The following is a 26,027-nucleotide window of genomic DNA, read 5'->3' on the forward strand; positions in this document are numbered from 1 at the left end:
CTGAAATGACCAGTAAATGTTCAAAGGGAGATTAGGGCATCAGTCCCACCTCAGAAATGGCCTGCACCACCCTGGGGCAAAGAAGAGGTATAAACTACAGCCAAAGTCAGAGGATCGAAAGCAGTTCCTTTGGTACTGTAGGAATTACGATTGTAAATTATTTTAAAGGACCCTATTATTATCCACCGTTTATCCAAACAGAGAGTCCCAATCCAAACTTGAGCTATAGAGGGCAACTTGGACTGATGGCTTCAACAGAAGCATATACCATTGATCCACATTGTATTCAATCTTGGGGAAATCAGCCTATGAATGGCTTACTTTTAGTTGTCACTGCACATTAAATTGGGACAGGAGAAAGAATTTTAACATAAAAAAACAACAACAACACAACCTTTAAGTCAGAAAAATATTGCAAAAAAAAATAAATGGATAGGGTTGGAGCAAGTTGAGTTATTACCTCCAGACACAAAAAGGTTATGATTAATTAAAGGGCTATGAAGGTTTGCTGTGCATGCACAATAATGCCAGCCACATCGCTGATTATTTCCAACATATGTAAATCACATCCAGCAGTGTCATACACAATCTCTATGGTATATATTTAGTACTCTCATGAGAGATGGAGCTGGGCAGGCGGTAGCATTACATCTAGGACTTCTGAAACAGACAGTAAAATGCACTAAAGATTGGAGATCTTCCGCACCAATGCTACCCAATGACAAAGGCCTTAAATCGGTGTATTTAGGAGCAATTAGAGCAAAAGACGCCAACATGTGGAGACCTCAGGATTACATGCATTTAATCATCCTTGCACATGCATGAATAACATGCTGGCACTGCAAACAAACAGACTGTAAATGTAGGGCAAAAATAATAAGCTTTCCCCTCTGCATGCATTGTGGAGGAGGTGGCGCTGTCTAGCGCACAATGCACTTAATCACTTCGCAAATAAGATGGAAGCTAATGAGCAAAAACAATGATGTAAAGCTAAAGAGACAGTTGTGCCATGCTTCCCCTGGCATTAAACGAACTACTGCACATCTCTGCCCTCCATCAAACAGGAAAAGATTAAATATATTGCATTGAGGACTATCCAATTGGACAGTCAAGACAGGCTTGTGACAAGGTGATTCACAGCTGCTAAATGGTAAACACTGCAAAACAAAGAGTTCACCGATACCACGCCATAACTCCCGGTCTTTATCGCTTTCTTCACTCTGGGACAAGCCTCCGTGACAACAAACGCAGGTACAACACAGCCACGGATTCTCTCAACAGTTGGCAGGAGTTGTTAACCTTATGCAAGGCCTTACTGTGCTCATATTTCATTTTTACAGGTCTGTGTCAATCATCTGATTAGTCATACCATGTTTCTCCAGGTGAAAGTGAAGAAAGCAGAGCACCACTTATAGAGGTGGCATTCCTCAAATTTTCACCCTCAAGGCTTCTCTGGAAATCCCTCCATTCTTTATAAAATTAAAAATATCTAATTGTCAACATGCTTTGCTCAACCAGCCGGTGTTAGTGAAACACTCAAGGTTTGATCTAAGCTAGCAAACAAAGGGACAGTTTGAAAATGTTGCATATATCTGCCATTATATACCCATTTGAAGTCCCTCTTTGTGACTGAAACCTCCAAAGAGTACATTTAGCAACCACAAGAGAGTATTATTAGTCCCACTGAGAACAGAGATTGGCATCAAAGCAAGAGAGAGTAGCCAGAAGGAGACAGCCCTCTGAGCATCAGCCAGCCACCGAAAATCACCCCCTCACACAATGAGCAGAGATGCTTGAATGAGATTCAGTTCAGCCAAAGTGGAACTTTTGGGGGATTTCAATCCCTGTCCCCATGCTGTGCTGTGCTACAAGTCGAAACAAAGGTGCACAGAACAACCCGATGCAGACTGGGCACTCCAGTGCTCTAGTTTTTCATAGCATTTGCCATTTGAAATATTGAGCATCTTGTCATCCAGGGTTATGCTCATGTAGCAGATGGAAGAAAAGAGGGACAATCCCAAAGGATAGTGGGAAAGTATGAGGCTGACCAAGTCTGATCCTAGACAGGGTTTGAAGTGAAACTATTGTTAATCAAGAAAAGGTATTTGGATGGATGGCAGTGAGTGCTACAGTGTCAGGTGTAGAGGCAGATGGCTCAATGCATCTGATAGGGTTTGCCAGCAGCCTCACTCGCTTTCCCATGGGCCTGTTCACTAGGCAATAAAAGGGGGTCTAAGATGGTGGGGCTGGCGCTGTGAGCATTTTTATTCAATTAAATGTCATTTAGGCTAAAGATATTAAATGTACACAATCACTGAGCACTTAATTAAAATCATACAGATATGGATCAGGAGCATCAGTTAATGTTTCAGCCATCAGAATGGGGAAAAACATGATCTCAGTGATTTAGACCATGGCATGATTGTTGGTGCCAGACGGGCTGGTTTGATCTCCTGGGATGTTCACGCACAACAGTCTCTTGAGTTTACTCAGAATGGAGCCAAAAACAAAATTCAGTGAGTGGCAGTTCTGCGGACGGAAAGGCCTTGTTGATGAGAGAGGTCAACGAAGAATGGCCAAACTGGTTCGATCTGACAGAAAGGCTATGGCAACTCGGATAACCTCTCTGTACAAGTGTGATGAGAAGAATAGCATCTCAGAATGCACACAACATGTAAAACCTTGAGGCGGATGGGCTACAACAGTATAAGACCAAGACGGGCACTTTATTCAAAGTGTTCCTAACAAAGTGCTCAGTGAGTGTATAAAGCAACATCGACAAACTATTAAGTTGTAGACAACCCATTGAAGTGCATAAAGAAGGGATGTGAATCCAATCAAATTGTTTCATGACTTGGTCTCCAACATTATATTGGTTATTTACAAGCCAAGATTATAATACAAGCTTTGGACTTTCCCCAAATTCCTACTTCATTTTGCCAGCACTCATAGACAAACGCCAGGCAGTTCTTGTTGCCACCATGTCAGCAATCCACACTTCTACAATTTCTGACTGACCTTCAAGTTCAGACACCATGTGATAACACGTATAGTCCATGCTTCATGGCAAACCAAAAAATGAAACAATATGAAACAAGAATGAAAAGCAAAAAAATTTAAATATTGAAAAAAAGTTTAATATTGAGCCTATTTTTCTTGTTTACCAGACACAGAATATCTGGGATTCAGCAATACAGGGTGCTAAGGTCAGGTGATTCAGCCAGAAACGTCATCAATGGCACTCAGGCAGAAGTGAGAAGGGAAGTGTGAGTTGGCGTCAGCTCTTTAAGGCTGTCTACCACAATAAGGATTAAATGGTCTACTCTATATTGACCTGAAAACCGAACCTGCAAACCTCAAGGCTGGGGAAGTGTCATAGCAAGACACTCCATTGTGTCGACACCTTCAAAAGAGCCATAAAAGGGAATAGGACGAGAAAGAAAATAGCCAGAAACTCAATGGTAACCAAAAAGGAAACCTTTTCTTGTATCAGAGGAAAGAAAATCTCAGATAATTAAAATGTAAAACACTAAAAAAAAAAGATTCCCTCAAGTTTCCTAGCAAAGTGGTCACCTTGAAAGAAGGGACTATTGGAAGATTTTAACACTGACATTGGAAATTGGCAACCACCAACTAAATAGACAGTAGACTACTTAGAACCAATTATAACGTATGTCTTAACATGATGAAAGCATGTAATTGAATTGGAAGAGTGCCAAGAATGGTGGAAGAATGGTGGAACTAGGTGACGTCAATATCTCTCCCTCACAAAGGCACATGAGCAAACACACATTAAAATTTGAAGAACCTGAGGTCACTCTCGGCCAAACTGAAGTACCGTTGATGGAGTGGTGCAGTGATCCTTTCCTGTTCCCATGCAGGGAAGCTGAGAAAGGTCTGGCTATTGATTGCTTGGGCAACAGATGGCTATAGCTAATCCCTGTCTGTGTCCATGCATTCTCCCAAAGCCATCCATTTGTTAAAAAATGAAAAAAATGAAAATATATAAATAATCTTCCTCTTCACACTCACTGCATTACTACCAGCAAATTAACAGTGTACCATTTGTCCTCTTCTTGAGTTTTTTAGAAACCACTTAAAATGCCTGTAGAAGAACAAACGCATAGGGCATTTTAAGGAATGTTCCGGGATCAATACAAGTTAAGCTCAATCAACAGCATTAGTGGCAAGATGCTGACTACCACAAAAAATATTTTTAACTTGGCCCTCGTTTATTTAAGGGGGGGGGAAGCAAGAATGGCATTTACAATGGAAGTGAATAGGGCCAGACCATTAACATTAAAATACACGCTGCCCCAAAATGTAAACATCACACAAGCGAACATGATTTCAGTGTGATAAAATCACTTAACCTTATCAGTGTAGAGTTGTATCTAATATTACAGCTTTGTTACCATGAGACGCAAGGCTGGTAATCCCTGTCAGCAAACTCTTTCAGAAAGAGGTCACACCAAGTACAGGGGTTGTTTAGTCTTCAAATTAAGCCGTTTGGAGCTTGTTCCCTGAGGTGTTCTCAACTTCTGACCTTGATTGGCTAAACTTGAAACACATCCGAACTGATTTCCTTTACATTATCTATGAATTATGCAAACTATGCACATAATCTGCCCCAACCATGCAGGATTCAGGCTCTTAAACACACTCTGATTGTTTACAGTCTCAAGGGAAGCATAGATGCACATAGGAAAGTCGTATTGAGGTGTTCTCCCAGACATAGAAACATGCTCAACAACCCACACAACAAAAATATGATAGCTGCCGAAGAACAATGAAAAACGAAGCAGACAATGGGAAGGGGTCTTCAGATTTGATTGCCAGGGTCAATGGGGTGTCCCAAGAATTAGATACCTCAATCAAGTCAATTGAGGGGTAGCTTAAACTCAGCTGCATCTAATATGATTTCTCTCAATTATATTGTATTAGACCACTTGAAAACCATCTGCAGATATTTCTCGAAGATCTCGAGGTTTGTCCCGAGGAGACCAGAGAGTCGAAGTAAAGACCAGAGGCTTAATTAGCCTGACCGCACTACGTCTGGACAACCCAGGGTTAACACAAGGAGTCCCTCAGTGCTGACAGGTGCCTGCCATGACACTGAGAGGGAGGAAATTAATCAGCTACCACAAACAAATCACCCTCAGGCCTGTTTTTTGTCAGGGGTGGCAACACAAAGGCCACTGATGTGAACCCACTGAACGCGTGGAAAGTGTTTTTGACGGGTTCCCCGCTGTCAGACCTTTGGGGTGTTTGACTTCTAATCCACCCTGAGGGGATTTCAAATGACCACATATAGCCATCCAATGGTTTCCAGCTGTAGATCACCAAATAAATGACCATTTGAATGGAATATGAACATTTAACTGAAACAGCACAACACTTCTATTGCCGAAACTGAGAGGACACCAATGTGTTTCTTGGTTGGCTCCGAGCCTGGCTCTCCAGAGATGTGTATCTGACTAAATATAGCTTGGCTGAACATAATTACATTGGAGTTTTGATAATTAAATTAACAATGAAATATTCGGCATCTCATTAAATGAGCATTCCGGGCCATCTGCACCTCATTCTACATGCAATAAGACATTTCGGGGTGGATAAATTTAGCAGTTATATGATGAAGACATTTCATTTACATGCCATTCAGTTTCTAACAGATGAGAACAAAGTATACGCCTGAATTTGAATAATGGATGCGCCTGAAACAAAGACAGTGTGGGAGCTACAAAGGACACAAACCCCTCTAATTTGGGCATCAAAAACCCCAAGCCCAGGAGAGAATATAACCGCAGATTTACTGGGTCGACTGCCAAGATGATAGAAGCAACAGCTGGCTGCCAAGGTTACTGCTCAAGGAACAGCACAAAAACTATTTTCTCTTTAAAGCATTACAAATTAAACGAGACTAATCCATTTTGGACTGTGGCAGGGTTTTCAACACCCTGAGTAATGAGTACTTTCGGATAATCTCTCTTAGTATGAAGACCTGTGACAGAATGAGCTTTCGCACTTTTAGATGGAAGATAATAATACTTTATAATCACAAATTCCTTATAGCCAAACCCAAGGGCGTAGATTTGGCTTGACCATTTGGGGTGGGAGTTGCAGCCCAAAGCATTTATATGTTTCCATTTAATTAATTTCCGTTTATCATAGTATAAATATTGGGTTGGGGGGGAATAATGCGATGTTTTGATAATTTGTGGGGGGGGTCCCCCCTCCTCCCCCATGGAATCTACGCCCCTGACCAACCCCCAAACTACAAAGGGTCTTAACAATCAATTATTTTCTAAATAAATCATGTATTGTTTGAGTGTTTGAGACTTAAAAGTCATAAAGCGAGTAAATATGAATCATTTCCACTTTTTAACGTGATGTAATCAAGTATAGAAGCAAGCTAAGGTGTTTTGTTTTTATTGTCCCACAACACTATTGAATTATCCACTGTAGTGCGCATCAGCAACGGCACAAAAGTACCTTAAACCAAAGTCTAAAACATGGAAATTAATCATTCCCAGATGCATATCTCGTTAAAAAAAGTATCTGAGCAGATTTGAATGGTTAAAAACCCCACCACGCTCCGTGGAGTTCTCCTTTAAGAAAAGTTTCTTTCGGACCAAGTTAAAACAAAACAAGAGAAAGAATCAAATGTTTGCAATCTTACCTAGACATACACGAGAAGACAATCGCACTGTGCGCGAAACACCATACAATATAACGATTCCCTGTGTCAAAACACACGTTAGTTCCCAAAGAGACGCGCCATCCACGCGCAACAACTCAACACAACCAGGACACAGCGGGTGCATGACTGACAGCCCCACTGGGACAAGCCCCGCCTCTCATGGACGCTGATTCGCCACGGTGCATATAGACCCCGCCTACAACAACGGACCCGTATTATTTGCTACCTGAACTGTCAATCTTGGAAAAATTTACTTATTCATAATATATGGCTGTGAGGGATAGACTTACAGCTTACCTTGCGCGCTTACCTTATGTGTACATTGAGCACAGACGTGTTGAGGATGCCCCCTGATGTTGGGAATTGGGAATGATTATTTCAAACTCAACCCTTGCGCGTCAATTTAAAAAAGTTACTCAAGAGGACCTTCGAGGACAAAAATGTCCGCGTCAAAAAACTGCCATAATATTATATTTTAATATTATGTTTTAACCAACATCAGTCCTGATCATACCAACCATACATACTTTTCATTCATTTTCGGGATTTTAACCCTTTAAATGCCAGTTTGTTTATGCCACTGTTGTTATTATATATATATATATATATATATATATATATATATATATAATTTCTTTTTAGCAAGTATGTCTGAACTGAATGTGTTCAAGACACATTAACTACGAAATAATTTTGCAATTACTTGTGATTACATTTTATTTTCCATATACTAAATGCTAAGGGGAATTATTATTTATTTATTTTGGGATTATCCCACTCTGGGATATGTCAATTATTAGCAACAACACTGATTTTGATGCATTATTATTTGTGCAGTGTCAGATTTAAAAAACAAAACAAAACACACTCAGGACCTGCCATAAAAATATTATATATTAATATTATTTTTCAATATTTATTTACTTTCACTGACTTTTTTTTTTTAACCAAAATTAGTCCTGAACATAACTACCAAATATTCATTCGTTTTCAGGATTTTAACCCATTAAATGCCAGTTTATTTACATAATGCCATAGTTGTTTTTGCGTGCACACACACACACACACACACACACACACACACACACACACACACACACACACACACACACACACCGATTTCTCAGTACACACATACAAAACACACTCTGACATCCATACCAACACACCCACACAATTATAGCTGCATCATTTCCTCAACTGGCCTGCAGTGCTCTATAATACAGCAAACAGAAAATAGGGAAAAAGCATGTATTTGCTCCATAGGCTAAACATGAGAAAAATGGCGCCATCTGGTGGAAAATATAAAAAGCTTTCATTTTGAAGCCAGGGCTCGGGAATGAAAGCATAATAGCATAGAATTCATTATGTTATGCTTTAATGGCACTGGGATCAAATATTGCCATTTTAATGGGTTTCAGTGGGGGATATTTTTGTCCTGAAGGTCCTGAGTGTAACTATTTTATGTACATGGTGTATTATAGATGTATTATAGAGGTTGAAATATCAAAATCCCCCCAAAAATACACACCGTTGGCTAAATGTATGCTATTAGCATTAACATAGCTAAAATGATGGAAAACACAAAAATGAAAAAGTCAAAAATGTCCCGAAGGTCGCACAAGTGTTAAATCGTGTACGCCAGTGGTTTTTAAACTGTGACGTGTGGCAAATGGCAAATGCTAAACAGTTTGCAAATGCTAAACATACTATTTGCAAACTGTTGAGCAGGGTGCGCGCGAATTTATAGTTCCCGCTTGTTAAAAATGGGCGGCAAAACTGTCCGACAAAAGTCCGTTTCAGTTTCTTATTTTCATCTTTTTCCAAAGTATGTGATACTGGAGAGCATTTTCTAAAGTCTCGAAAGCCGTTAGTGTGTGGATGAAAGGCGTGAATATCATCAAATCAATGAAACACGAGCAGAACAAACTTGTGTGTAAATAACAACATATTTACCTAAACTGTCCCGTTGAACTGTACAGGACAGTTTAAGTAAGAATGGATTCATGAACGATTAGTCTCATACAAAGCCCCAAAGCATTTTCAATCGAAAGCGCAGCCTAAAAGACATTTTCTGGGGTCGATCAACAAAAAGAGTGTCCTTTTAATTTAATCTTGAGCATGATATTAATATGTGTAAACAGTCTGACAGAACTTTCAAGCGCTTCTAGACCGTTTTAAATGAATGTTCAGTAAAAGTTGAGCTTCGTCGACGGAAATTGCGGCATAATGTTGATTTACACAAAATAAAATTGATTTTACACAATTTTAGCGTGATAAAATAGCTTACTAACCTTCTCTATGGTATATCTTTTTTACAACATTGATGACGTAGCACGCTAAAACGACTATAAAAATTAGAATTTTTAAAACGTTGTAGCTCAAAATATGCACAAGTTTTAAGAATGAATGTGCTTTTATAAATTATAGGGCTAACCATTTCTGCCTTTTAAACTCGGAATATTCCTTTAATATTTCTCACACACACACACACACACACACACACGTTGTGTTTCCATGTTTTATGGGGACTTTCCATAGACATAATGGTTTTTATACTGTACAAACTTTATATTCTATCCCCTAAACCTAACCCTACCCCTAAACCTAACCCTCACAGAAAACTTGCTGCATTTTTACATTTTCAAAAAACATCATTTAGTATGATTTATAAGCTGTTTTCCTCATGGGGACCGACAAAATGTCCCCACAAGGTCAAAAGTTTCGGGTTTTACTATCCTTATGGGGACATTTGGTCCCCACAAAGTGATAAATACACGCTACACACACACACACACACACACACACACACACACACACACACACACACACACACACACACAATCTTAATTATAATTCATATTATTTTAATTGTCAAAAAAGTAGTTTTATGAAGAAAATACATCTTTACAACTGTATGAATGTATGCAAACATATGCATCGGGGGTTAAAGTTTGCTATGTATTTTAGGGATAACTACAGGGATATTGATATTATTCTAAATATGGCATTGTGTGTGTGTGTGTGTGTGTGTGTGTGTGTGTGTGTGTGTGTGTGTGTGTGTGTGTGTGTGTTGCATTGTGCACAAGTCTTGCACTCAAACAATTTAAAGTTTGCTCGATGCTGGAAAAAATGAGGGAACATTGGTGGTGGATAGGTGGCATGAAATGTTGAAGAACCACTCATGATGGCTATATGCATTGTATTATTCATTGTGTAGTACATGATCTGCACTGTAACTCATCCAACCATAACATTGGCAGTTTTCCATTACATTTACCACATTGATATAGAGAAGTATACAAATAATCAAATCAGTTATCAAATGTACAGCAGATAAATGGCGAGTTGTCCAAATAATTATAGGGTAACCGGTCCACAATAATCCATCTCATTGATGTGAGTGGCTTACATGGCCAAATTAAGACCTTCTCATCCATAGAGTGGGTGGGTCACATGTCCCCTGTTGGATTTGATTGAGAACCCTGTAATTAAAAAGGAACATTGTGAACACAATGTTCACATAAACTGAAAAAAACATGTATTTTCATTTCACTATAAATTTGCATGTGCCAAATCACATACTCACTCAACTACTCATTTTTAAGCAAATAAAAGCCATTTCATTACATGATTAATAACTAGAAAGCATAAGAATATCTAATACAATCGCAGACATGCTTTTTTTCTTCCTCTTTCCTACAATACGTTTTAGATACTTCCATTTGCCCCCTCATTTTGTGCATATGTTGCAACTTACATTTATTTAATTAGATATTTTACTATGCATAGCTGTGAAATTAATGTTAACGGAATATTCTGGGTTCAATGCAAAGTTAAGCTCAATGACTTTGACTCGTACCTTCTTTTATTTAAAAAAAGCAAAAATCAAGGTAACTGTGAGGCACTTACAATGGAAGTGAATGGGGCATATTTTTGGAGGGTTTAAAGGCAGAAATGTGAAGCTCAAAACAGTATAACACAGCTTTAGCTTTTCTTTGTTTTAAGAAATCGCGGGACAAGTCGAAATTAATTTTTGTAGTTATTATGCCACAAAGGCTGTCGATTGAGCTTATAATATTCCTTTAAAAAATGTATTATAGGAACACTGAAAAATTATCTGAATAGTTCAAGTAGGTATAGCAGACGAGTCACTCTATAAAGGGGGCGTGTCTACTCCAAAAGGGTGTTGGGTCAACTCCAAAATCATCTGAATAGTTCAAGTAGGTATAGCGGACGAGTCACTCTATAAAGGGGGCGTGTCTACGCCAAAAGTGTGTTGGGTCAACTCCAAAATCATCTGAATAATTCAAGTAGGTATAGCTGCAGACCAGTCACTTTATAAAGAGGGCGTGGCTACTCCAAAAGGGAGTTGTGCCAACTCTGAAGGGGGCGTGGCTACTCCAAAAGGGTGTTGGGTCAACTCCAAAATCATCTGAATAGTTCAAGTAGGTATAGCTGCAGACCAGTCACTCTACAAAGGGGGCGTGGTTACTCCAAAGGGGGTGTCAACTCTACAAACAGGGCGTGGCTACTCCAAAAGGGGGTTGTGTCAGCTCCAAAAGGGGGACTCTAAGTCACAGTTAAAGTTAGGGAAAGTGTTAGGTGAGGGGCTCCCTATATCTTTAATGGCAGTTTGGAGCTCCCGCCCCCTTTTTGGAGCAGCTCTTCCCTTCTTGAATACTGTAATATCATGTCCAACAGATGGAGCTATTTCCTAATCACACTTAGGCAGGTCACATGTCTGGCCACTCCTGATATGACCATGACATATCTGATGTTAAAGTCATTCAAATCAATATTTCCACTGTTTTCTGTGATGGCACGTATTTATTATCATAGTACAATATTGATATAGGTCAGTAATAATAACTAGATTCGCTGTCTATGTGTCTAAAGGAAATGTTTTCACCTTTCTCTTCAACCATATATGTTTCCATAGTGCAGTTGTCTCCAGATATCTTTCAGTTCCTCTTCCTCCTGTTGGAAAAGCCAGTGACCCGGCTGAAGAACCGCCTCCGTGCTGATGTCAGGCTTCTCTGCACAGGTAACTCTCATTTCTCTCACAGGTAATGTCTCTTTCAATGTGTCGCTGAAACACACTGCACAGTCTCTCACACCACAGTCTATGACACGGGCGCTCTTACGAGAGACTGAGGTGTGCGACAGGGATCTTACCTTCATGTATTTGGATGCATTGTATAAGTGACCATTCAGGTCTTTTATTTTGGTGTAAACACTAATGCATTCTTCGCCACAGGTTGATGAAGAAGGGCAGCATTGATTGGCTGCACTGTTGGCTTTGGAGGAATCGTTACGGCTGTTCAGAGATGCTTTGTCTGGCCGACTGTATTGCCACTGAGGGCATTCAACTGGTGTGGCGAACCTCTCTTGCATCAAGACTCGGCTATGTACATCCTCAACATCACTGGTTGGTTCAACATCTTCCAAGTCTTCCAAAGTCAACACTTCACAGTCTGCATTTGGCTCTGCATCCACTTCAGTTTGTTTAGTATAAATGACTGGTTCTACCTCCATTGGAGTTTGAGATGAGCGTACAGGTTGGCCATTTGAGTCAGCTGGGTTGTCATAAACCAGGCCAGGTCCGATGTCTTTTTTGTTCTCTGAGTCTGAGACACTGTTGTGAAATCTCTTGGGAAGACTGAAGCTAAGTTTGGATCCCAGAGACAGATAAGAGCAGATGTTTTTAACTGGTCCGCTCTGAGTCTTGATAGTACTAGGCAAATTGTCCAATCCACCGGTAACATGCTCGCTTTAATGAGCACCTGAGGTCTGGAGTTTGACTGACTTTCCTGACCCCTCCTCTCGCCTTCTGGCCAAGTGTTACACCTCTGCCTGAAAATGTTGGAAGGTTCAGCAGATCCTTCCAATCCTACGTTGCCAAGCGAGGAGTGCCTTCGATGCTCACCATTCCTGCTTCTGATCGGCTCTTTCCGCGTGAACACAGAACTGGCACTGAATCTGTTGTGGTTGCAAACAGTCCCTCCCTCAGGAGTGACATTTTGTGAGAGTAAGGAGGATGGATGAGAGGAAGAAAGGGACACTGATGAAGAACACAAGGCGGAGGTTGTTTTATCCTCCCCTGTTGCATGTGATGGGGATTTGTAATTGTCTGAGACATGCAAATACGTGAACACCTGCCAAAGACAGAGACAAATGCGAACCGTTAGATAAACTTACATCTCATAATAACAATCCCGTATTGCATAGCCAGCTAACAATGGCCCACACACATTCTGAGGATTTAAAAAATCTCTTGGATCTTGAATGCATACGTACCCAGCTGTGATGGCATTACCCGAAGCACGACTAATCTGATTGCATGCCAAGTTAATAAATCCTATGCTTTGGCATGCATCTTTACACTTGCACACCACCAGGAGGCATTTCGAAGCAGGTGACGCCATGGAAACTTAATCATGAGATCATTCTTTTACCATATGGGATAGGATGTACAGAGCAGGGAGAATAATAAGCACACACATGCCTGGATTGTGTGCAAGCTTCGAGCTCAGTTTGGTATGTGTTTGAAGCTTTAAACACTCTGTAGGGCTGTCAGTCGAATCAAATATTGAATCACAAGTAATTGCACAATTATTTCGTAGTTCAGAGAATGCAACACATACTTGCTAAACAGAAATGATATATACATATACATAATTTGGATTACATAATCAGATTATGAAAAATCAAGTACTTGTATTTGACAATTAACAACTCGTATTTTAACTCGAATTAACAATCAACAAAACTTTATTATTCTCCCTGTTCTGTACATCCTATCCCATATGGTAAAAGAATGATCTCATGCGTAAGTTTATCATGTTTACATGCACAATCTTTGTTTTTCATTTCCCACAATTTGGAATGCACGATTCCCACTACTTAGTAGGTCCTCGTGGTGGCGCTGTTATTCACCTCAATCCGGGTGGTGGAGGACGAGTCTCAATCCGTGCATTTTATCACGTGACTCGTTGTGCATGACACCACGGAGACTCACAGCATGTGGAGGCTCATGCTACTCTCCACAACTCACCACACGCCCCATTGAGAGCAAGAACCACTAATCACCACCACGAGGAGGTTACCCCATGTGACTCTACCCTCCCTAGCAACCGGCCCAATTTGGTTGCTTAGGAGACCTGGCTGGAGTCACTCTGCACACCCTGGATTCGAACTCACAACTCTAGGGGTGATAGTCATCGTCAGTACTCGCTGAGATACCCAGGCACCACATGCGCAATCTTACACGATGAAAAGTGCTGTAAGCTATTACAAGACTGAGATGTTGAATTAGCCACGGCAATCTTTCCAAAGTCCCACACTCCAAAGATACGAAATGAGCTTTATAGAGACCGACATCGTGCAGAAACGTTTGTTAAAATCAACAGCAGCGAAACAGTGCTCTCAACTGAGAACTGTTTTGAGCAACATAGCATAAAAATGGCATTAAGCCTCAATAATTCTCTGCAACTACAACACTATGATTGGCAGGTCGAAAGCGTCAGAGACCGCCGCCCTGTGGTTTACAAAGTCTACAGCTGTTACAGAGACCAGTGAGATATCTCACGACACTCATTTCAGTGATAACTTTTCCATGAAAAAAATAAATGCTTAAAGCACCTTTAAAAGAATATTCTGGGTTCAATATATGTTAAGCTCAATCGACAGCATTTATGGGACAAAAGCAAATATTGAGGTTACAATGAGGCACTTACAATAGAAGTGAATGGGGACAATTTGTGGAGGGTTTCAAGGCAGAAATATGACGCTTATAATTTTAGAAAAGCACATAAGCACTGTCAAAACTTGTGTATTATTTGAGCTGTAAATTGTAATTTTTACAGTCATGTAAGGTTATTACATCGTCATGGTAACGAAGTTCTATAATAGGACATAACTTTACACAGAAAAGGTTAGTAAGTGATTTTATCACACTTTGTTTACACACATGTTGTTTACGTCTTGAGTATTTTAACATTTACGGATTGACCCCATCGACCTCCATTGTGAGTGTCACACTGGAACACAGATTTATGCTTTTTCGAATGAAAAGGAGGGACGAGTCGAAATAATTATTTGTGGTCATTAATATTATGCCGTTTTAACTTTTATATTTAACTTTTATTAAACCCAGAATATAGAAGGAGGGCCCGGCCGGGCTGGAATGACGCACGCCCGGTCCCCCAATCAGCCTGATGAGGCGAGTGAGGGATAAAGGCGACCGGAGACGGCAATTTGAGAGAGAGAACTACAGGCAGCTGCCCTGTATGTGTTTATGTTTGTGTGTTTTTAAGTTTATCATTAAACTTTATTTATATTGTCAAGCCGGTTCTCGTCTCCTCCTTTCCCTTATAACCCCCTTTACATAAGCCGACACCGTTTGTATCATTTAAACCATGTTAAATGGTTTTCCTTTATCAGTGTACGGTCATAAACGGTTTAAGCATAAACCGATCGACACAGGTCGATTTTTGCCCATTACCTCCAGTTACGTATTCATTGAAGCACGTTTAGCAGCGTTCTTACCAGCTTATCTAACGTGTGCAAACGCATGTCTGTTTACATTTTGACGTCAAAAGCGGAGAATAACCCGAAGATTTCAAATCTCACGTAGATGCGATTTTCTTGCGTTGTCAAACAAACATATCTTTGATTGTTATCAGCGTATTGCTGTGCACGTTAACTGTTATAACGTCAAATGAATAAATGTTAAAATTCGACTTCTAATTTGAAGTTATGCTTACTCTATGAGTGACTTCAGCTGGCACTTCATGACGCAGGTGCTCGTTGCTTTGGTTCGGTAAGACTTGATTTGTGTCTGATGGCGTTTGGTTTGTTTCTAGATCGCTGTGCGATTGTTTTGTCCACTCTTGGTTGTATCTTGGTGAGTGTTGGTTTTGCAATTGATGCATGACTGATAGATCTGGCTTTTCCATCTGATCCATGCCTGGTGATAGATGAGGGTGTTTTGGGATGTTGGTAGGTGTTTGCAGGCCTTCTGTAGGGTAGTTGCAAAACGATGGTTGAACATTGCATGGCGACGATTGGCATGGTGACTTGACTGGTTGACCGTGATTAGTGTTGTTTGTTGACTTCTGCTCCTGTGCTGTATTTCCACATGGTGACTTGTGCTCTGTCTCTTCAGTGATGCTTGATACATTTGGGAGTATCTCTAGTGTCTGTTGCATTGGCATTGAGTTGTTGTCTTGTAACTGCTGTGTGTGCACCTGAATGTTGCTTGTTGACTCTCCTATTTGTTCTTTTTTGGGGGTTGATAATGTAATGTCATTCGAGATGCAGTGTACTTCACTATTGTTCGGTGACCATTGCTTCTTCACTTGGTTGATCTCTGAGGACTGCTCATCAAAGCTTAAAATGAGACAGATGCTTGAGCCAAGGGATGTCTTCGCAAGGCAGGACTCCTGGCTTACAACGCTGGACACATCTTGACTCCCAGGCTTTTGTTTGCGGATGTTTTGAGAGGGTTGCGCTTCAATAGCGCCTCCCATTCCCTCTCCGTTTATAATGCACAGACTTTCAGACGAAAGCTTTTTGAGAACACAAGGAAACATATAAGCAGTCAATTAGACATGAAAGATTAACGCATGCTGCATTACTTTAAATTATGATTCGGCTCTCTGGAATCCTTGATTCTGATTGGTCAATTGCACCATCCAGTCAGATATTTCGGAATAATGACCGCACTTTCAAGGATAAAGTGATATCAGGCCACGATTTCTACAAGTAAAGCTAGCAAGTAACGCCCTATTTTATGTCCATTTATTTATTTGGCAAGTAGCTGTGTCATAAGTGGGATAATGAGCGGTCAAATGGTCATTTTCGTAATATAAACACCAACCGAACTGACGCAAACCAGACTCTGTAAATGGTCTGCACTTATATAGCGCCTTTTTAACCTTAGCGGTATTCAAAACGCTTTTCACTGCGTCGCATTCACCCATTCACACATCAATGATGGTAGAGCTCCCATGCAAGGTGCTAGCCTGCCATTGGGGCAACTTGGGGTTCAGTGTGGGCTAGGAATCGAACCACCAACCCTGTGATTAGTGGACAACCCGCTCCACCACCTGAGCCACAGCCGGCCCCACTCTACGGCCTCTTTCTTCGCACTTAATGAGGTCATTTTGTCTTGAATCATTATTTAGCATCCATTAACGGAATATTCCAGGTTCAGTACAAGTTAAGCTCAATCGACAGCATTTGTGGCATAATGTTGTATTTCGACATTTCCTTCCTTTTCTTTACAAAAAAAATCAAACATCTGTGTTCCAGCGAGGCACTTACAATGGAAGTGAATGGGGGAGGCCAATCCGTAAATGTTAAAATACTCACTGTTCCAAAAGTATAGCCACAAGATGTAAACAATGGGGCAGATGCACTAAACAGTTGCGCCACTATTGCACGTTTATCATGAATAAAGCACAGCTTTGACCAATCAGCATCCAGGACCGGAACAATCCGTTTCATAATAAGTAATATGAGTCATGTACAAAAAAAACAACCTTCTGTTGGGCAAGATCATTTGTCCTCTCTGGTCTCTCATTTTGGTCTCTTTTAAGTTGCTCTCTTTGAGTGCGCCAATTGACTTGGACCCATCTGAGCATGCTTTGCATCTCATCTGTCCTCTCTTTGATCTGGAGACGGAAAGATTATTCAAGAACACGTCACAATGCACATCCTGGAGATATGGACACCACATATTTACAGGAGTAAATCAATCATGCACTCACAATGTTTTTAAACTGAGTCTCCTCTTGCATAAGCATTTGTCCAGCTGCAGCCAGTTTGTTAAACTCGTCCAGCTTTGTTTCAATGCTGCAATCCATTTCTGCAACTTCACTCTCTCTCCAGGCGGCACTGCCGGCGAGGACACAAGATCTGGTGTTTTCTGTCCACGTACTACAGGAAACATGCAGGGAAATATACGAATACAACAACTATTATTAATGCTGCAAATAAAAACCGTACAGGCTATGCGAACATACTTTATGATAAAGTTGTCGATATGAAATATAAAACATTCATTATGTAATGCAGTGAGATGATTATATCCAAATGAGTCAAGCTTTCTCTTCTTACATCATGGCAAGATAGTTTTCGAAATAGTCCTGTATGTGCTGGAACTTCTCCAGGCGCCCTCTGTTTTCAGCCATGTTGCGGCCTACTTCCTCCCAAGCCTGCAGAATCGCCTGAGCCTCTTCCCTGAGCGTGTCTCTCTGTTCTGGGGGAGGAACCTGCAGTTGACTGGCTAGTCTCTCCAAGTCTGTCACTTCTCCCTCAATAATGTGATAATGAGCCTTTATGAGAAAGAGATGCTGTTTAACAACACGACCAGTTCAGACCGGCATACATTTCAGTATAGCCTTGCTGTTCATTAGCAAAACTATGCTGGTGAAGCTGGTTGATGCTAGTTGATCAAGGACATCTTGCTGGCTAAGTTAGTCAAGTAGCCTAGTTGGGACACCAGCACTCCGGCATCCCATGCAAGCAGTCCCTCCAGGATTTGTGGCACTTTTTCCTGATTAGTGTGGCCTAATATGTTTGAACTTGCTGCAATTTTCTTTTCTCAAATATGGCAATGCAATTAGTGGCATTTTTATTGAATTTTTTGCATTGAAAACTCACAAATCATCACTGTATACCTGTGCAATGTGTGTCAGTGACAATTGAGTAAATCCAATTGAATGAAAAATACCATACATTTAGGGGAAGCCTGTGATATTGCGATTGGAAGACCCTTAATTATTTTTCTATAAAAATGTTGTTCCTCAGACAATGCAAGAAAACTTTTTGAAGGTTAAAATTGACCTAAAAACACAAACGAGGATTCAATAATGAGTCCTATTGCAATTACTGCATTGTCTGAAACAGAAATATGATGCATGGCCACAAGTATTTGGAAAAGAAATATGTTGCATATATGAAAATGGCAAATATTGTCATATTTTGACATATGCAATATGATGCATATCTGTACGTATACTGGATGTGACCTTTTAATGTCAAATGAAGTGTTTAGCATTTATCAGATTCTCTTCCTCAGTTACTAGCATTTGTTTTGCCGCTTTCAATCATGCATGAAAGCGATGGGTAACCTCAGATTCATGGCTAATGCAGAAAATGTGCAGAAAGTATATAAAATTGCAAGCTACCACAATAATGCGGAGATTGGCTGAATTTTAAAGAATTATTGCCATCCCGCAAAATCCCGGAGGGACTGATGCAACAGACCAGCAATATAAACTAGTGACCAACTATGTGAGGCTTTTTAACAGGTAACAAACTAACAACTGGGTCAAAATGTGGGGTAAAGGTCCTTAAATATAAAGGTGAAATATCTTTATAATATCTTAATTATTTAAAATTTAAATAATTTTAGGTGGTGCTAGGACAGACCAAACATCCATCTTGAGGCAACCTAAAAATACTTTATATCTGTGTTCAAATGTAAAGGTGCTGTTAGTGATTTTAGCCATTCCAGAATTTCCTAAAACTGATCCGTTGGATTAACCACACCCAATTTTCCAAAACCTCGCACTCCAAAGATGCCAAACGAGCTTTACATCGAGCAGAAACTGTTGTCAAAAACAGCAGCGGCGAAACAGCGCCCTCAACTGGCAACTGTTATGAGCATCATGGCATAAATATGGCATTAAGCCTCAATATTTCCCTGCAACTACAACACTATGAGAATGCACAAAATGATTGACAGGCAGAAAGCGGCAGGTGTCTGCCTGTCAACACTTATTTCAGTGATATCTTTCAGAGAGTAGGTCATTTTATTTTTAATTTTTTTTGCATACCTTTTCAGCACATTTAATTAGTCATTTAATTTCTGATTAATATTAGGGCTGCGTCTAAAAATATTTTTTAATCTTTGATTATTTCATCAATTAATCAGATAAGCCACATTTAATTTAAAAATGCATACAGTTGCATGCTATACGTTGCGTACAAAATGGTTTGAAATGTAAATGTTACCATATACAGTATAATGAATGTAGTTTCAAATAAATTGTACTCGGTTTGGAATCCACTTAATTATAAATGATAATTAAGAAAAGTGTTAACTGGCAAGAGGTACATTTAAGGCTCAAGTGCATCAAACAGCACAAACGCTCGCTGCTGGTCCACATTGAACTGTGTGCTTTTGATCTGTACTCTGTGCGCTGGACAACTTGGGGTGTGCTTTTTTAGCTATAACGTCTCCGCCATTTTTAACATTTACATTTATGCATTTGGCAGATGCTTTTATCCAAAGCGACTTACAGTGCACTTATTACAGGGACAATCCCCCCGGAGCAACCTGGAGTTAAGTACCTTGCTCAAGGGCACAATGGTGGTGGCTGTGGGGATCGAACCAGCAACCTTCTGATTACTAATTCAGTGCCTTAGCCCACTATGCCACCGCCACCACCACCACCTTTTAACCCACTCTGTAAAGCAACATTACTGCCAAAGTATCTTTCTGCACGCCACACATATCCGACTAATCATTCAGTCAAATTGTTGCTGATTATTTTAAAGAGTGATTATTAAGTTGTTGCAGCACTATTTCTTTAATTAGTAATCTAATCATCTGACCTCAAGGTCATCTTGCTGCTCCTGTAGCCCCTCCAGTCCACTGGGATCAGAGTCAAAGATCTCTGTGTCCAGGAGGTCCATACTGAGTTCAGCACAGCGGGAGAGATGCTGGTTGATCCGTAGTCTTAATGTAGACAGCTAAGAAGGCAAAAATGTACTCTGAAACCGGACATGTGACTGAAAACATTGTATTTGGACACATTAACTATTGACAAGTTGTTTGAAAACATTGTCAACCTAATACATTTCCTTGCTTGCTTGAAAAATGTCTACCTGGCTTCATAAAATCATGTTACTATACCTACATTTTTGCTCAATTATTTGAACATTCCTGGTGGAATGAGCACTAGAGGTGCAACTACAACAATGACTTTCATTCACTTTCACACAAATCAAGAGTAAAACTGCAGATTATCAGTTCATAAACACTTAGTTTTCTCTCTGTTCCTCCCACAATGCTATCTTATGGCATCTAAACACTTTTACCCTAGCGCATGACTCTGTATAGTTACTGTTCTAAAATATGATTTATTGCATTATATGTAGGATTTGACAACTTTGGACAACTTCGACAATTTCGACAACAACAAGCGAGTCGACACATGAGCCGAAAGTGTCATAGAAGCACCACGAAATGACGAGGATGCTTCATCAATCACATTATTGGTTAGGTTTAGGTTAAATGTTTAAGGTAGGGAGGTCAGTTATGTTGACCTTAAAAACCTCATCTGCCACATTGATCAAGGTAGTTGTTATCTGCTCAATGACAACCATACATGTGCCTTAAAGGGACAGTACACCCAAAAATGAAAATTCTCTCATCATTTACTCACCCTAATGCCATCCCAAATGTGTGACTTTCTGTCTTCTGCAGAACACAAATGAGGATTTATAGAAGACATTTCAGCTCTGTAGGTTCATACAATGCAAGTGAATGGTGACCAGAAATTTGAAGCTCCAAAAAGCACATAAAGGCAGCATAAAAGTAATCCAAAAGACTCCAGTGGTTTAATCCATGTCTTCAGAAGTGATATGATAGGTGTGGATGAGAAACAGATCAATATTTATGTCATTTTCACTATAAATCTCCACTTTCACTTTCGTGATTCACAGTCGCATGTCGCCACCTACTAGTCAGGGTGGATAATTTGCAGTAATTTATATGCTTTTTGGCTTTACAATTTTTGGTCACCATTCACTTCCATTTATGGATTTTTAGATGAATATTTCAGCTCTGTAGGTCCATATAATGCAAGTGAATGGTGACCAGAACTTTGAAGCAAAGACAGTGAATCACCAAAAACAAAAGTAGAAGAATGTGAAAGTGAAAGTGCAGCTTTATAGTAAAAATGTACTCATACATTGATCTGTTTCTCACCCACACCTATTATATCACTTCTGAAGACATGGATTAAACCACTGGAGTCTTATGGATTACTTTTATGCTGCTTTTATGTGCTTCAAATTCTGGTCACCATTCGCTTGCATTGTATGGACCTACAGAGCAGAGATATTTTTCTATAGATATTTGTTTGTTTTCAGCAGAAGAAAGAAAGAAAAACACATTTGAGATGGCATGAGGGTGAGTAAATTATTTTTTTGGGGTGTACTGTCCCTTTAAGTGTCCGAAAAATATTTTGATGTCTCTAATCTATACAATGATGCACACCGTTTCATAACAAAGGTCATATCTTACCAAGCTCTGTAGCTCCTCTGTGGTTTGATCGTGCTTCCGTAAACTCTCCGGATAAGTTTGATCTCCTTGTAGCTCCCGTGACATTCCAGCCTCAGACATTTCTGGGCTATTCTGAAGACCAGGGACATCCTAAAGCAGATTCACAACTGTATAAGTGGTTTGAGTCCTTTATTTGCATCCTATTTGTGCACAAATGCAGCATATCTAATTTTCTCTTAGGCAAGCATGTTTGGGAATGATTCAATAAAGGTATCATAAACTATAATCACTTAAAACTAAAACTGAGTTCATGATATTTGCTTTACCCGACTCGTTTTGTGATAACCACTGGGATCCAAAAGTTCAAGAAATTTTGCGAGCATTCCAGAACCGGCCTCCTCTGCTTTTTGAGGGGGATGGTTAGAAAGTGGGAGTTCTGGCATCATCTGCACAGCGTTATCTCCAGATAGTTCTTTCTCAGCGAGTTTGATGTCATCGTTCTCTCCGTATTTCTTCTGCAGAGCATCCCAAAGCACCTCCACCTGGCTTAGGAGTTCCTCCATTTTTTGGTCTTCTCTAAGGATCAGATTTGTATTGTCCTTAAACCCCAGTGGAGAGAGATGAGAGACGTATAAGACCGGCTTGTCATTCAGACATCAGATTAATTGAGCAGAATGATGAAATAAGGCTGAAAATGTATTACCATTACAGTGGACGTCGTCGACTCCTTCAACACCTTATTAGGAACGAGACCTTCCTGAGAGGGAACATGGGTAGTTTGAACCATCTGGCCGCTGTAGCTGAGAAACATAAGCGGTCACTCAGACTTTACTCAACCACTACATCTTGAAATCAATTTTTACGACATGACATCACACATATATGGATTATTTAGCTCAGGATAGATCAGTCTTCCATAGATGTGAAATGAAGACTTTCTGCACCTCCTCCTGTCCATGTCTTGTTTCTCAGAGATGTTGTCCAGGTTGGAGCAGCTGCTTTCCGATAGTGAGCCTCGACTTCCGGCAGAACATTCCTCAACCGGACTCCACGTCCTAAGTGGCCAAAGGCCTTGAGAGCACTGCAGAAAAACATTTTTGGTGCAATCCCATGCATAAATTAAGTTGTACTCTAGACTATTCACAGTGTATGTCAAGAGTTGACCCCCATAAAAAGACGCACCAGCTCAGATTGTGAGTGTTCTACACTGCAATGCTGAATTAAGTGTCTAGGGTTTATTAGTTGCCCTTGTTTAGGCACGCAGCTATAACTATTGCAAAGTTTTGTGATTTGGACAGACCCCCTAACCTCCCGTATTAAACTTCGACACATGCTCATCTTGCACTTTTGACACCATTGGTAAAAGTGATCAAACATCATACGTTATATCTATTAGGTATATGTGGAGCGGAGGGGGGCGGGGCTGGGCTGAAATGTCGCACGCCCCGTCCCCAATCGGCCTGATGGGGCGCGCGAGGGATAAAGGTGGCCGGTGACGATGGTTCGAGAGAGAGAGGATTACGGGCATGTCCGTCATGTGTGTGTTTATGTTTGTGCTTTTTGTTTTGAGTTTAATTAAACATTATTTATATTGACAAGCCGGTTCTCGCCTGCTGCCAGGGGCGGAGGAATGTCCCCATGTGCCGCCAGAAAAGCGGAGGGGCGTTCTGTCCACTGGGGGTCGGAGGTTTGACTCCGGTCCGCCCGGAGAGGAGTGGCTGTTGTCCGCCAAAGAGTGTGAGGCGTGCTCGAGGACCACGCGACGGTACATCAGAGAACCGGTGAGTGAGCTTCTTCTCTCTCTCTCTCCTCTCTCTCTCTGTCGCACCGTGTTGGCATTTTCCCTTGCCTATTTTGTTTTTTTGTTGTTGTTGCTTTTCCCCTCCTGTCTCCTCCCAGGTCGAGCAAGGCAGGGATGACCTGACGGGGTGCAAAGCACAGGGAAAGGGGGGGGGTATGTCATGCCGGTGGCACCCCGGCCTGAGGTAAAGCAGGGAGGAGTGTGGAGCGTAGGGGACGGGGCCAGGGTGGAATGTTGCATGCCCGGTCCCCAATCAGCCTGATGGGGCTCGCGAGGGATAAAGCGGTGACGACGGTTCGAGAGAGAGAGTATTACGGGCATGTCCGTCATGTGTGTGTTTATGTTTGTGCTTTTTGTTTTGAGTTTAATTAAACATTATTTATATTGACAAGCCGGTTCTCGCCTCCTCCTTGCCCATCTTAATCACCTTACAGTATATTTCTACTTTCCAAAGTGATCAGACTTTTGATATTCGATTGGCAGATGATAAAAAGGGCAAATAAATCCCAGAGATGTGCATTGATGGAGGGACCCGAGTCATGTCTAGGGACCAGGGTAGGGCTTAGTGACTACTAAGGGCCGGCTGTGGCTCAGGTGGTAGAGCGGGTCAGCCACTAATCGCAGGGTTGCCGAAGTGTCCTTGGGCAAGACACTGAACCCCAAGTTGCTCCCAATGCCAGGCTAGCACCTTGCATGGCAGCTCTGCCACCATTGGTGTGAGTGTGTCTGTGAATGGGTGAATGAAACGCAGTGTAAAGCGTTTTGAATACCGCTAAGGTTAAAACATTGAGGCACTTACAATGCCGAATTTAGAAGGGTTTAAAGCCCTTAGATCAAAGGAATATCCCTTGTCCAATACAAGTTATTAACAGAAACCAGGATCGTCCATAGATTAAATACTTACAATGAATTTTACAACTAGGTGCGGCTCGCTTTTATTCGACACTGGATTTGCCAAAAGGATATTGCAGATCCCCTTGACACCCATGTCCCGTGACAAAACGGCATTTTCAACTTACATTCGGTTTGTTTGTTTATCTGTCCATGAACTATGTTTCAGTGGCTCGTGGACAGAATCTTCCGCCCACACACTGCGTATGCCGCTGCCTACCTGGATGACATCATCGTTTACGGTAATGATTGGCAGCGACACATGGAGCACCTGAGGGCTGTCCTGAGATCACTGGGGGGCTCACGGTGAAACCCGAAGATGTGTGCAATTGGGCAATGGAAGTACGGTCTCTGGGCTTCCACATTGGACATGGGCAGGTGTGTCCCCAAACTGATGAGACCACAACAACTTACCCAAGTCCTAAGACCAAAAAGGAGGTGAGTCAGTTCCTGGGGCTAGCTGGCTATTTAAAAGTCCTTTTTACTATAAATTCTCCTCCATACCCAGTAGGTGGCGATATCCACAACTAATGCGAATTGCCAAAAACAAAAGAAGAAGAATGTGAAAGCGAAGGTGGGAATTCATCGTAAAAAAAGGACTGAAATATTCAAATCCAGGGCGTGCTGAGTGACTCCAGCCAGGTCTCCTAAGCAACCAAATTGGCCCAGTTGCTAAGGAGGGTAGAGTCACGTGGGGTAACCTCCTCATGGTCGCTATAATGTGGTTCTGGCTCTCGGTGGGGCGTGTGGTGAATTGTGCACAGAGAATAGAGTGAAACCTCCACCCATGCGCTACGTCTCCGCGGTAACACGCTCAACAAGCCACATGATAAGATGCGCAGATTGACGGTCTCAGACGAATTTGAAGGTTGCTTATTAGAACAATAAAGCTAAACATTGATATTTTTAGTTGTTTCATGAATCAACATGTAAAGATAATCTGAAGTTTCAACTTTCCCCATTGATGAACTAAAAACAAAGTACAAAGTCTGTAGAAGAATTAATTTCTGTGGTCATGTCTGGCCATTTATAATCACGTGCTAACAGATGTTTTTTTGTAAGCTAACCTCAAATCCTCGGAGACGGTTTTGCTCTTCCTTGACATCTTTTCCCATTACGCCGTGACCCTCGTTTCTAGCAAAGCTCTGTGAGTCAGGGCATGTGGTTAGAGGATCTGCGGCTAAAGTTGACTGGTGTTTGGGAAGCACATCTGTCTTTTGGTTCCTGTAAAGGCGGAACAAAATTATAGCCTTAATGTCACCAGTGGGGCATCATTACATCAGATGTCCACAAACACATTTGCCAAGTTTCAAACATGTCATGCATTC

At 41.0% G+C, this 26,027-nt stretch overlaps 2 protein-coding genes across 5 annotated transcripts in view; both read right to left on the reverse strand.

Annotated features, from left to right (window-relative positions):
* sipa1l2 (signal-induced proliferation-associated 1 like 2) overlaps nt 1–6,843 on the reverse strand; it is a 125,352-nt gene extending 118,509 nt beyond the window's left edge. For all 3 annotated transcript variants that reach the window (XM_052101158.1, XM_052101157.1, XM_052101156.1), the window contains exon 1: nt 6,683–6,843. The gene's annotated coding sequence lies outside the window, so the exon portion shown is untranslated. The remainder of the gene's footprint in view (nt 1–6,682) is intronic.
* Nucleotides 6,844–9,569: 2,726 nt separating this feature from the next.
* Nucleotides 9,570–26,027, reverse strand: part of si:dkey-238i5.2 (uncharacterized) — a 34,784-nt gene continuing 18,326 nt past the window's right edge. Inside the window, exons 7-18 of one of the 2 annotated variants that reach the window (XM_052101205.1) lie at nt 25,767–25,923; nt 22,952–23,088; nt 22,711–22,801; nt 22,334–22,606; nt 22,029–22,157; nt 20,333–20,470; nt 17,828–18,045; nt 17,479–17,647; nt 17,251–17,382; nt 15,472–16,275; nt 11,616–12,861; nt 9,570–10,188 (exon numbers count right to left, since the gene is read on the reverse strand). In XM_052101205.1, the coding sequence (XP_051957165.1) occupies nt 12,232–12,861; nt 15,472–16,275; nt 17,251–17,382; nt 17,479–17,647; nt 17,828–18,045; nt 20,333–20,470; nt 22,029–22,157; nt 22,334–22,606; nt 22,711–22,801; nt 22,952–23,088; nt 25,767–25,923 (2,878 nt within the window). In that variant the 3' untranslated portion in view covers nt 9,570–10,188; nt 11,616–12,231. Of the gene's footprint in view, nt 10,189–11,615; nt 12,862–15,471; nt 16,276–17,250; nt 17,383–17,478; nt 17,648–17,827; nt 18,046–20,332; nt 20,471–22,028; nt 22,158–22,333; nt 22,607–22,710; nt 22,808–22,951; nt 23,089–25,766; nt 25,924–26,027 lie in introns of both variants that reach the window. The other variant, XM_052101204.1, reaches the window with a different exon arrangement.

This window comes from Xyrauchen texanus, chromosome 32 (assembly GCF_025860055.1).
Source record: "Xyrauchen texanus isolate HMW12.3.18 chromosome 32, RBS_HiC_50CHRs, whole genome shotgun sequence".
NCBI lineage: Eukaryota > Metazoa > Chordata > Actinopteri > Cypriniformes > Catostomidae > Xyrauchen > Xyrauchen texanus.